This window comes from Glycine soja, chromosome 1 (genome assembly GCF_004193775.1).
Source record: "Glycine soja cultivar W05 chromosome 1, ASM419377v2, whole genome shotgun sequence".
Taxonomy (NCBI): domain Eukaryota; kingdom Viridiplantae; phylum Streptophyta; class Magnoliopsida; order Fabales; family Fabaceae; genus Glycine; species Glycine soja.
Genome location: NC_041002.1, coordinates 49,541,496 through 49,553,808, shown reverse-complemented (window position 1 = coordinate 49,553,808; position 12,313 = coordinate 49,541,496). Strand labels below are relative to the sequence as shown.

The 12,313-nt window shown below is 32.8% G+C and overlaps 1 protein-coding gene across 1 annotated transcript; it reads left to right on the top strand.

Annotated features, from left to right (window-relative positions):
• The first annotated feature begins 4,770 nt into the window (after positions 1-4,770).
• LOC114418672 (decapping 5-like protein) lies at positions 4,771-11,430 on the top strand. Its single transcript, XM_028384139.1, has 7 exons — positions 4,771-5,224; positions 6,934-7,034; positions 8,069-8,143; positions 8,250-9,176; positions 10,493-10,675; positions 10,828-10,938; positions 11,021-11,430. The coding sequence occupies exons 1-7, from the start codon at positions 5,071-5,073 to the stop codon at positions 11,162-11,164; spliced, it is 1,695 nt and encodes a 564-aa protein (XP_028239940.1). The 5' UTR covers positions 4,771-5,070; the 3' UTR covers positions 11,165-11,430.
• The last annotated feature ends 883 nt before the right edge of the window (positions 11,431-12,313 follow it).

The window sequence follows — 12,313 nt, the reverse complement described above, 5'->3', positions numbered from 1 at the left end:
TTGTATTTTTTTACCGCCAAATTCAATACACTAGTACTCATTCCCGGCACGTGGAATTAATTTTTTTATATATTATACCCTCCCAGTTTCAAAATAATTATAATCCCAAATTATTTTATATACATTTAAAAATAATAACAAATAGATAAAAAATAATATTTTATAAAATTAACCTTTATTTTATTACTAATATATTTATAAATTTTATAATTCATTATTAATATTATAAATGATATATGTGAAAAAAAATTATTACTTTAAAAATCTAATGTAATTATTATTTTAAAATAATATTTTTCTTTACATGATAATTACGATAATTATAATGAAATGTAAAATCAAGTTAATCTACCCTATTTGTAATTAATATGCTCTGATTGAATAGGAACAGATAAGGTGTATTAACCAGAAAAAAAAAAAGTGCAGCGAGAAAAAGTATAATACACCTAAAAATATAAAATGAAAAATTGCACGATTTTCACGAGGGATAAGAACAACTGAACAAACCAAACCAACTAAATACAGATAGGGTGGATTAACATGAATGAACCAAACCAACTCGTCTACAGAATGGACCACTTTTCTTCACCTACTCTTGTGAAATGACAAGTTTACAATAATTTACTAAGGAGTAGTTTACAAATACAATTAATTAGGAAATTAATAAATAATTAAATTTTATAAAAAAATTGTTATAAAAACATGTTACTCCCTCTGTCCTATAATAAATATCATATAATAAGAAAAAATCATTTTAAAATATTTGTCATTTTAATATAACATTAATTAATTTTTTATTTATATTCCCTATAATATTAATGATATGAATTAAAAAATAAAAAATGAATTAACAATAATAAATTTAATTTTTTAAAATAATAAATTAATGATAATAAAGTTAGTTTTGTAAAATTGTTATTTATTTATTTATTTTTCTATATAAAATAATTTAAGATCACGATTATAATGATAAGTAGGGAGTAATAACATTGAGCATTATATGTTTGGTAATAACTTTTAGTTTTATTTTTTTTATACTAAATGATTGTATTCAATAATTTAATATCGAAAAAAAAAATCTCCACTACGGAGATCATTTATCATTTCCTATTATTTTCTAATTGTAATAGAAGGATTGAATGAAATAATTAATCTATAATGACTTTAATTTATGTTGCCATAATAAACAAAATATACAAAAAAAAAATTATAGCACTAACTTAAAAATGCATTACATGATTTTTTTAAGAGTTTAATTTTAAATCCTATATTTTTAGCAATCAAATCCAGCTCAAATCTTGGTGAGTCCGGTTAGCTCATAGGTCACGACTCATATTAAAAGCTTTAACTTGAAGCACAAATATAAAAAGTTATACTCGTTGCATGGCAAAACTCCAAAAAAAAAAAATAATAAAAGTGTATCTTAGGAACTGATACAAGTCAAATTAGGCAATGCATTTATTTAATATATAATTTTAGTGTCACCCAACATTCATTTTTAGAAAACAAATAAAGTCCTCAATGTATACTTTTGAACTTTGCTATAAAAGCCTAATAAGTTAACAAAAAACTAAAAGTCGCAGCACTATTAAAGAAGAAAACAACATATTCTAAATTTTACTGAGCTTCATTTATTTTCTCAATCTTTCTTTATAGCATTGTACTTTGAGCATTTAGGTTATCTTATAAATCTTATTTGAACTCCTAAGATAATAGCTTAGAGTTACCTGTTTTACGCTAAACTTTTGAGAACCCTAAAAGTTTAAAGAGTATTGGTTAATGAATAAATACTTGGTTCAATTTCATGGAGAGGCAACTCCAAAAGACTCTTGTAACAATCTAACTAAGATTCTTGTATTCTTGTAAACTTGTGTTTATAGTGGAACTCACAGTGGCTTGCTAATGATTTAATGTATTCTCCAGGTGCAAAACATCCCAATATATTTTTTGCATGTGTTCTTTATTTCTTTCTGCTAGGAAATTAGATCTATCACATAACCTTCATTTTAACTTAGATTTTGTAAATCAAGTTTTCTTTTTTATATGAGACAATTGTCTAATTTTAATACATGTTTAAAAAAGATTTATGAAAAGTTTTTAAGTAACCCATTTCAAGTTTTCAACCTCTTTCATGTGTTTTCCTATGTAATTAAATATATGAACAACTCCTTCTTTGGTGTAACATGAGATGTATCACCATTGTCTATTATCTACATACTCTTATCTAATACAAGATTAATTGGATTGTAATCACACAAAATGGCAAAAGCATTACCAACGGCACTAATAACATCACGATCATCATCCTAATCCTTCTCTTTTTGTTTGTCACTGTTATCCTTTTTTCAAAAGAAAATAATTTTTTTTATTGTTTCTTATTTTATGATTATGACACTTCATATTCTTGGACTTAGACCTATTTTTGTTTTTTCTCTCTAACACATCTACTTCCTTTTTATTCTTTAACTTTTTCCTATTTAGAGGGACAAACACCTCAAATTGAAACAAAAACAAAAAAACAAAAACAATGTTTCCTTTTTCATCTTTTCATTAAGAGCATCACTCTTTGCCATTTGTGAATAATCAACACCATGAGGGGCTTAATTTGTAATTAGGCATGGCAAGTGGACCCATCCCCACGAGGGTTGACTCGAACTCACCTCAACTTTGACGGTGAAAAATCGAGTTAATCGGGGTTAGATTTTTTCCAATTGAGAAAGTCGAGTTGAAGGATGGGGTCAGGTATGCTGGTCCTTGTCCCCACGGTCACTGCTATTATGGTATAATAAATATTTTAAATTACTATTATAACCTTATAATTTTAATGGATTAATGTTTGTTTTATGCATAAAATTATTGTTTTCCTTATAATTGAGTACAATTTTTACTTAATTCATGTTGAGCTCAAAAAATAAATGAAAGCAAATAATTTTTACTTAATCCGTTGCTATGCACTTTGAATTTCAATCTTGGTAAATAATGTGTCATAATCACTATTTCTTCAAACTATCCAAAAATAAATGAGATCATGCAATTTTTACTTGAAATTTAAATTTAGCATACTGTAATAGATTTAGCCTAATTACCAAAAAAAATTGTCCTATTTTATCTATTTCTATGAATAAAATAGAAGAAGATAGGATCAAGGCGCGGGGAAACCTAACCCCCAAGTGGGGCCGAGGATGAGTCTAATTTTTAGACCTCGATGGGGACAGGAAGGACTTAGGGAGTCGGGCCTATTGCCATGCCTGTTTGTAACCAATCACCATAGTTTAAAAAATTCATAATCAAGCTTGATGTTCACCTTTACAATTAATCAATCAACCATTGGGATTCGTTCAAGTGATCTAAAACAAAAGTTCTTTTCTTATATTTTGACTTTAGTCAAGAAAACAATAAATACAATTTATTATTCATTAACTTATAGGCATATAATGAGTCAATCTGCGCCCATTATGTTTTTGCACATGTTTGAAATGACTATAAACATTTATCAAATAAAACCACATATTTTTTTTTATGTTTAAGATCCCATTTTTTTTTATCAAGCTTGAAATTTAGTTGATGAGTAGCAAACACATGAATACACATATCTTTTACAAATAGCAAACCCTTAGTTTCACCCTTTCCATAAGTAATAATCAATGTCATTCAACTAGACCATCCTATTTGTATTTGCCTCCAACATTCAAGTTAAACATATCCAAAGTCAAAGAGTTATGATGTCATTCTAATGAAAGGAAAACACAAAGGCAATGAGCAACGAAGCTCTCACACTTACAAGAAATTGTGAAAAACATTCTAATATGGAAAAATTTGAATAGCACACATAAGTTAAGAGACCTCAAGATTTTAACATAGAACCCTTCAATGTTATAGGTAAAAACTATGGGTACAAATCACACAATCAAACCCCATTTATGATGAAAAAAGGTGTACAGGAGAGTTTTAAAAACTATACAAGTTGTGCTCAACGACCAATTAAACAACTAAAGCAAGAATGTATAAAAATAAAGATGAAAGAGCTATAAAATTTGTATGCAATGTCAGCATAATATCTACCATCACAACAATAAATTAACAATCCAATTGTTCAATTTGAAGAACAAGATGTCCCAAATTTGCTAAACAATATTTTGGCCTAATCTATTTATTAACAAAATAGCAAATGCAATTTCACAATGATTACCTTGTGAAATTGTAAAAGTGGTGCTCCTTCCTCCCATCTCTCAAATATTGTACTTATCTATTCAAACTGGAATATATCTCAATACTCTAATTTGTCCCTTCCTCACTTAAACAAATGAAATACAAATTTATTTTGGATTTTATTTTCACATAAAAAAGAGCCCACACCAAACAAATGCATCATAACATATTCAAATAATTAAACAAGAATTGTATTCTATTATATATTATATACTATTTCACTTCAATCTCATCTCTTTTCGTCCATTTAAAGTTAAAATATAACGATATGTTAATTAAACCATTTTATTACACTTGACCATTTATTAGAAAAATCTATATTGAAATCATAGCATGCACATTCTTAGTTTTTTTTAAAAAAAATAAATCAATACACACATACATAATAATTTTTTTTGTTCAACCATTATAAAAGGACTTTTAACTTTCTGGTGAAACCTAATCTTTTCAATTGATCATAAAATTAATCGTATTTAAAACTCATTGTTGCTTCCCAAAAATATATTTTTGGGGAAAAGACGTACATCCTGTTAATTGTATATTTAGTAAACTTTTATTTGGAGGTACACCGCGGGAAGGAAAGCCCGCTTTTTATCGCCTAGCAAGGAGTTCTTCTTCGTGTTTGCGACCCATAAACATAGCTCAACTTTTCACAAACGCAACACCCGCGCGAGGGACAACCATTTAAGTTTAAGCCTCCGATCGATCGAGCGAGCGAGCGAGCGAGGGAAAGATAAACCCTAATGTTCGAATCGTAACACCTCCCAATTCTCCCTTCATTTTCCCTCCACCGTTATTTTCTATTTCATTTTCCCTCCACCTGCTTCCGCTTCGATTTCCGTACCATCGCTTCCACACCTTATGGCGACCGAATCCGGCGCGAACGGTCCTTCGTCCAGTTCCGCGGAATCTTTCATTGGTTGCTTCATAAGCTTGATTTCCAAGTGCGAGATTCGCTACGAAGGCGTTCTCTATTTCCTTAACATTCAAGATTCCACCATCGGCTTGAAGAACGGTACGTTTGTTCGCCGTTTACGTAAATGTGTAACGGAACCCACCGTATGTTTCCATTTTGCGATTTTCGACGGTACCGCGGTTCATTGTTTGATTAATTTGGATGGTTTAGAGCTTCGTTTTCTGACTCTGGAATTGATAGGAATAGGATGAAAAATGTTTTCATTGATGGTTTGATAATTAGAGCAAGTTTAACGTCTGTTTCATGATGGAATGTTAGGTTTAGCTTAGAGGTAGGATGATATTTGGATTGGAAAAAGGATAAATATATGGTTGGAGCGGTCGTGGTGGCTATTCTGCTTGTTTGAAATGAAATGTCTCAGAAGATATCAATGGATTTACTTTTTTGAGCTGAAAGTTTTAGCCAAGAGGAATGCCATTCAGTCATTGAGTATGTTTGGGTTGATAATGGAATTAGAACCCAAGATAATGCACAATCTGCTGCTCCAGACTCCAGAAACGGAGCGTGCTGCAGGTGAATGGTGATACAAGGTTTTAAATTGTGGCCTCGAGAAATTGTGAACAAATGTGGCTGATGTGACTACAATTGTGGTCGCAACACTCCAAAAACCTTAGTATTGCAGCCAAAACTGCGGTCGTGGACCGTATTTAAAAACCTTGGTGATACTATTTGGAAATACATATAATAAATTTTGGTTAGGTTATTAGTACCGGCTTTATGCCTAAAATGCTGATGATGGATGGAGATTGCAGAATTAATAGGTTGATGATGACATGATTTTTCCTTCTTTTTTGATATATAATTTTGAACCGTGAGACACTGTCATTGTCCTAGTTCCTAGGGCAGAAATGTACAGCACAATCATGCTAACTCATATCGTTCTTCCTTTTGACAATTTGGCCTTTGTCTGAATCCTATGACATTTTAGACTGCTGATATCCATCAATTTATTGTCTGCACTCTACACCTTCTTTTGTAGGGTACACATGCAGCATTTCCACCTCTATTCGTTTTGTAAATGTTGGAAAGTTGCCTTAATTGCAGTCACCCTTAGCCCATTTTTGTTGTGGCCTCTTTGAGGACTGCCTTAACTGCAGCCTCATGGATGGTGTTTAGTCCCACATCAACTAGAGATATGGCTTAAATAGAGCTTATAAAGAGTGAGCTGTCCTCACCTTACAAGTTGGTTTTGTGAGGTTGAGTTAGAAGGACAGGGAGGGACCTATGTTGATTTCTTTACGTTATGGAAAACATGGTTTCTTTTTCTGATAAACTATTCTTAAACATGGCCTCTTCCAATTCACTCATTCCACTGATGATGATTAATTTTTGTCCTAGTCATGACTCATGAAAAAAACAACTATATTTGCTAAAAGATGCATGTATCGCTGCCTTATGGGCAATTGGGTATTTGTACATATTGCAGCATTTTTTTTTTCAAATGAAATAAACAGCAGAGTTATGAGCTATTGATATTTGATAGTATGTATTGATTTAAAATTCATTTATGTAGGTAAGCTATGGTATGAGTATCCTTGTCTGCGTGGAGTAATTTGTTGTTTGAAATATATATGCTTACACATTATTTATGCGTGGAATTAAAATTGATATTGGCTAATTAGTTTGTAACCCTAAGATGAGTTTATTATGTGGCAATCTGAGTCTTAGTCCCATTCTCCTGAACGTTGTAATTGTTTAATGTGAAAGTTTCTTTCTAACATGGAAATCCTTGCACTATGAGATTGCAGTTAGATCCTATGGAACAGAGGGGAGAAAAAAAGATGGTCCACAAGTTCCTTCAAGTGATAAGGTTTATGAATACATTCTTTTCCGAGGAAATGATATTAAGGTAATTATAGTTTTGTTATTTAACTGATATATGGTATGTGAAATATTGCTGTGATTTGGTATGTTTCTGATTATTGCTATGAAGTATCTCACCCCACCTAGTTGAATACGGCTTGGTTGGTGTTGTTGTATAACTGTTATATATCTTGTTTTCAGGATTCAGGGTTCTAGTATATCAGTATAATTTATGAATGATCTGCTATTGGGGTTTTAATGTCTTTCCTTATCATTTATTCATCAGCAAGTTTTCATTAAACATAATCTTTCTCATAATAGAAGACATTTCTGTTGATGTGCATTGGTTTCAATTGCAATATTGATCAAACTCATAGGTTTTGGTGTAGTTGATAGATTTTGGGGGCTTGTGAGAATTGTGATCTTTCTTTTCAACAAATTTTCCTCTTTAGGTTGATCGTGTTTTGGTCAGTGATGACTGATGTGCCATATAATAAAACCCTCACCAACAAGATTGTTTTTTCTTTTCCTCTCATTTGTTCTCATTAAGTGTATACCTGCCTGATTTCAAATTAATGGCTTATTTGGCATCCTTGTTCTCCATTAGTTGTGAGAGGGGGTGGTTGATGACTTTATGGCTATTTAAAAGCTTGTCGGAGAAATTAAAATGAAGTTTGATTGATCAAATCTCTCTTTCGAGTTTTGCTAGAACAAATAAATTCTACCAGTGGATGATGATTAAGTTCTATATGGAGTGCAGTGTCTCTATGTGAAGTTTTTGCTTGACATATAATTTCTACCACAACAGATGAATATTAAGTTCTAAATGTAGTGATGTTTTGAGAACTTCAGAATGAACAAATGTAATCTGAAAGTCTAGAACAACCAAGAGTAGACAAATGGAATGCACTCCAGAAAATAGTAATCTTAAGCTACTGACTTATTCTGTCTCTACCTAATGTAACATGAATCCGTATCAATAGCAATGAAACTACCATTTGGTCACAAGAACTTGTCCTTTATCCATGCCAGATATACTTTTCTAAGCTGTGCATGTTCTTATGAATTTCACCATTTCAGAATTTGCAGATCAAATCACCCACCCCATCTTCCAAATCAGAAGAGCAGGTTTTTAGTGATCCAGCTGTTATTCAGGTACCTGTGTTTAAGGACAGCACAAAAATAAATTGTATTTTGAACTCATCTACTTATCAATGACTGTACTATTTCTTTTAAATCATTTATCTCTTTTCTTTCTCAGTCAGAATATTCTGGGTTGCGAAGTTCTCCAGTGGGTGAGCTGCCAAGTTCTCCAGTGGCTGGGTTGCTAAGTTCTCCAGTGGCCTCAGTTGGTGGCAGAAGTTTGACAGAATCAATTCAAAGGCAAGATAGCCCTGCAATATCCAGTAAAGCCTTTCCTTCTGGGTTGCCTTCTCATCAGTCTGTAACTCAGCTGGGACCTTCAAATTTATCTGATGCTACTCAAGTTGCTAGTCATCCATCTTTTTCTGCAGCAATGTATTGGCAAGGTCCCAGTGGGATATCTAGCAGTAGTTATCATTCTCTGCTACAGTCTAGTTCTCTTCACCCCACATCACTGGCAGCATCCTTAGTTGTGCAGAATCAGATGCAAAATGCAGAAACTCAGGTACCTATAAACGGGGGATGGACAGGTTTATCAGAGTATGGTCTACCTGTATCTTCTGCCATGACTTCTCTTGTAAATCAGACTCATTCACCTTCTCTTACCTCTTTAAAAAATTCTGATTCTCTTGATATTCCATCCCTTTTGTCTACTAAGACACCTGTGTCATATTCTCCATCCATGACTTTTGATGGATCAAACATGCCTCAGTTTTCTTCAACACTCCAAGACATAAATTCTATTCAAGCTCAAATATCTGGAAACATTTGTCCTGACCCAAGGCCAATTCATCCTCAACATTCTGTCCATCGTTCTGCTCCTTCATATGTAGATTCTACTTCAGGTTCCTTGCCAACAGCAACTTCTTTGTTAACCCCGGATCAATTTGCCTATCCTAGAGAACAGTTATTGTCTTTATCACATTTAAACCCTACTCAGAAGGACATGGGTTCTCTGACTCTAACATCCTCTGGTTCCTCTGCATTAATTCCTTCTCCAGCATCTCAGGCACCATTGCTTCCACTACCAACTTCAGTGCAAAAGGTTAGAAAATTTGCTTATATGCTCTTTATGGGGGTGGTGCAGGATATTTTTGTATGGCTTATTGTTGGTCTGTTTTTAAAATCACAATTGCATGCACGTTGTCGTACAAAATGTGTTTCTTATTACCAACTGGAGCATAAGGAATAATTTAAATTTTATCAGGAATGGCTCAACCTTGCTTTTCTGTTCATTTGTAATTATAATGTTGTTTGGAATCTGGATTGAATTGCAGATCTTAAGGGATGTGGATGGAAAATGTAATAGATAAGGAAATTCTTACCTCAAACCTGCAATTCTGCTTTTATAAGGGATGGGAAATAAAATGGAAATTTCGTAAAGAGATTGTTGAAATTTCATGTCTTGCTCATAACCAAATTGACAAATAAAACATCGCGTTGCCTATTGGGTCGTGCTTGTAAAACTTTACAAAACTATGATGTTGTTCACTCACTTCTCTGGTTGTAAGTTAACATGTAATTTGCTTAATATTACAAGTTGCACTTTTCTCAAGTAGTGTTAAATTTTAAGTAGTCTGATTGATTTGTGAAGATTGTTTCCTAGAATATATAGAAGAATATATCTATTGTTTTCAGAGTCGTATCTGGAAACTGCACTTTTTCTTCCAAATTAGGCATAAAAATAGGTATTTAAGTCAAATTTTTGTGGGTTTCATTTGCATGCATCTTAGTCTGTTGGGGTTTTGCATGTGCCAATTACTAATCAAGACAACAAATCAACAAACTTTGGTATTGACTACTGTTCATTTTACCATTTTTTGACCTACTTTGTTATTTTTCACTGTACCATTTGAAAGTTGATGTTATTTTACCAATTTGGATAAATTTGATTACCTAACCTAAAAAGGGTGGCTTTATGCATGAGGCTCCCACCATTGTGGAGTCTGAGGAGGGTCAAATGTACATAGCCTCGTAACTTGTGAGTTGTGAATAGAGGGGCTGTTTTCCCAACTAGAAGCATGTGATTACCAGATCACATGTTAGCAAACTATGGCAGATAACTAGTATATTTAAATATAATAATTATTATTACAGGGACAAATATTTAAATTTAATATAATTAATTATATACTAAGGGCAAGCCTTGTCACAGCCATAAGATTGCTGCCTTCTGAACTGGAGCTCACAGGGGGTAAAACTGCATATACCTGTCCTCTACAAACCCCACTAAGTGTCATGCATTGGCTCCCTTTTTGGTATAGTTATATATATATATATATATATATATATATATATATATATATATATATTTATATACATGTAAATATGATAGTATTGGTGTGTTGTTGATTTTTGCAGCCTCCATACACAGCTCCACAATACACTGAGGAGTTTGATTTTGAGGCCATGAATGAAAAGTTCAAAAAAGATGAAGTATGGGGTTCTCTTGGAAAGACAACTACAAAAATAGAGGGAGTGGCGAATAATGCTTCTCTCAGTTTGGGTGACAGAGAATGTCATGGGGTGATACCAAACCCTAAGGTAGGACTCATAATGTTTCCATTTGATAAGAATTTGCTTCCTTTTTGAAAGGGAAAGAGTAAACACAAGTTGTGGAGCATGTAGTTTTTGGCACAGTAAAGAAAATTTTGTTTGAACTAGAATGAATCTTATATTCTTGCCTTTCCTTGCAGACTGCATACAAGAAAGATGACTTTTTTGATACAATTTCTTGCAACTCTTTGACTCATGGATCAAGGAATGGACAAAATCGTTTCTCTGAGAGAATGAAACAGGATACTGAGGTCAGCAAACACATTAAGAATATGAAATTATCCTTAAACTACAATGTAATATTGATGTATTGTTTGTCTGTTTCCTTTTCAGACATTTGGCAATTTCCAGCAGAGGCCTAATTTTACTAATGGTGGTTATGGTGCTGGACGGGGTGCTAATTTCAGGGGCTCAAATAATTGGGGAAGGGGTTATGGCTACAATGGGAGAGGGCGTGGTCCAAACTTTCCTTTCTAGTGGTGTCCAGATTTTCTGTTTTACTCCTGTCTTCCAAAGCTCCCCGCCAATTTTGCCAATGTTTGCTGTGTTATCTTTTGGCTTTATGTCAATGATGTTAACATGCTTTTGGAACTTTGATGCCTGGATGCTAGAATGTCAAACTTACAAATGACTGCCATGTTCATGTTTTTTTTGGGCTCATGAGCTGGTCTTTTTGACGTTTCAAGTAATTACTGTCCATAATTCTCTATAGCAATCAGTGCCAGATGAACTCCTTACTGTTATAATGGATCAATTTTCTCGCCCCCTGTCCCTTTATTAAAGAAAATGACATCTTTTGAGACGTACATAGCCGTTGTCATCAAGTCCTAGTGATTTTTATCGAGGATAAGATTCATAATGTATGGAATTATGATAATGATGATAACTTTTAAAATGCTGATAATTATTTCTACAGTACAATATAGCCAAAAGACTTATGTTTTTTGGGTTCATATCACATGTATTTTCTTCCCATATTTTGGTTCCTAATCAGACTTATGTTGCCTGATTGAGGAACCATATTTATGGTGTCTAACTCTGTATTTAGTACCTCTGGTACTTTTCTAATATATATATAGTTTTATCTTTGCTGATAAAAAAAAAACAATATATATCCCATGTCCCATAGTGGTGCTGCTTTTGTTGGGAATCAAAATAAGAAGTTTCCTGAACTTCATATATATTTTCTAGCGTATAGTGGGCAGGACTATGTTTGTATGTGCCACTTTTCTATATCTTTAGGAATTCTTTTAGATTCAATTGATTTTATCATGGATTACATTTAGGTAAAAGCTATTTTCTAGCATTATTTTTACATCTCCCAATCACCTGCAATGGTGTTGATGATGAAAAGGGAGGGGACCAACGGAGGTGATTGAGAGAATGTGTGATGTATGTGTAGATGATAACATTGTCATTTATATTATTGATAATGATAATGTTATTTTGTCTAATCTAATCTATGTAAGCACCGATCTTTGCTGCAATAAGTCAAGCTGGCGTTTGCGACAAGGGCGGCTAGATTTTCTATTAATCTCTTTTATTGAAAAAAGGGCAACATTGTACGTGTCTCGCACTCTCGCTTGATCTTCAGTCTTCTTAACAAGAAAAACAGTAAGGACTTTT

Coding starts and splice junctions, on each gene's coding strand:
- LOC114418672 (XM_028384139.1), top strand. CDS start 5,071: ATGGCGACCGAATCCGGCGCGAACGGTCCTTCGTCCAGTTCCGCGGAA. Junction 5,225..6,933: donor CACCATCGGCTTGAAGAACG/GTACGTTTGTTC, acceptor ATGAGATTGCAG/TTAGATCCTATGGAACAGAG. Junction 10,676..10,827: donor GGGTGATACCAAACCCTAAG/GTAGGACTCATA, acceptor CTTTCCTTGCAG/ACTGCATACAAGAAAGATGA.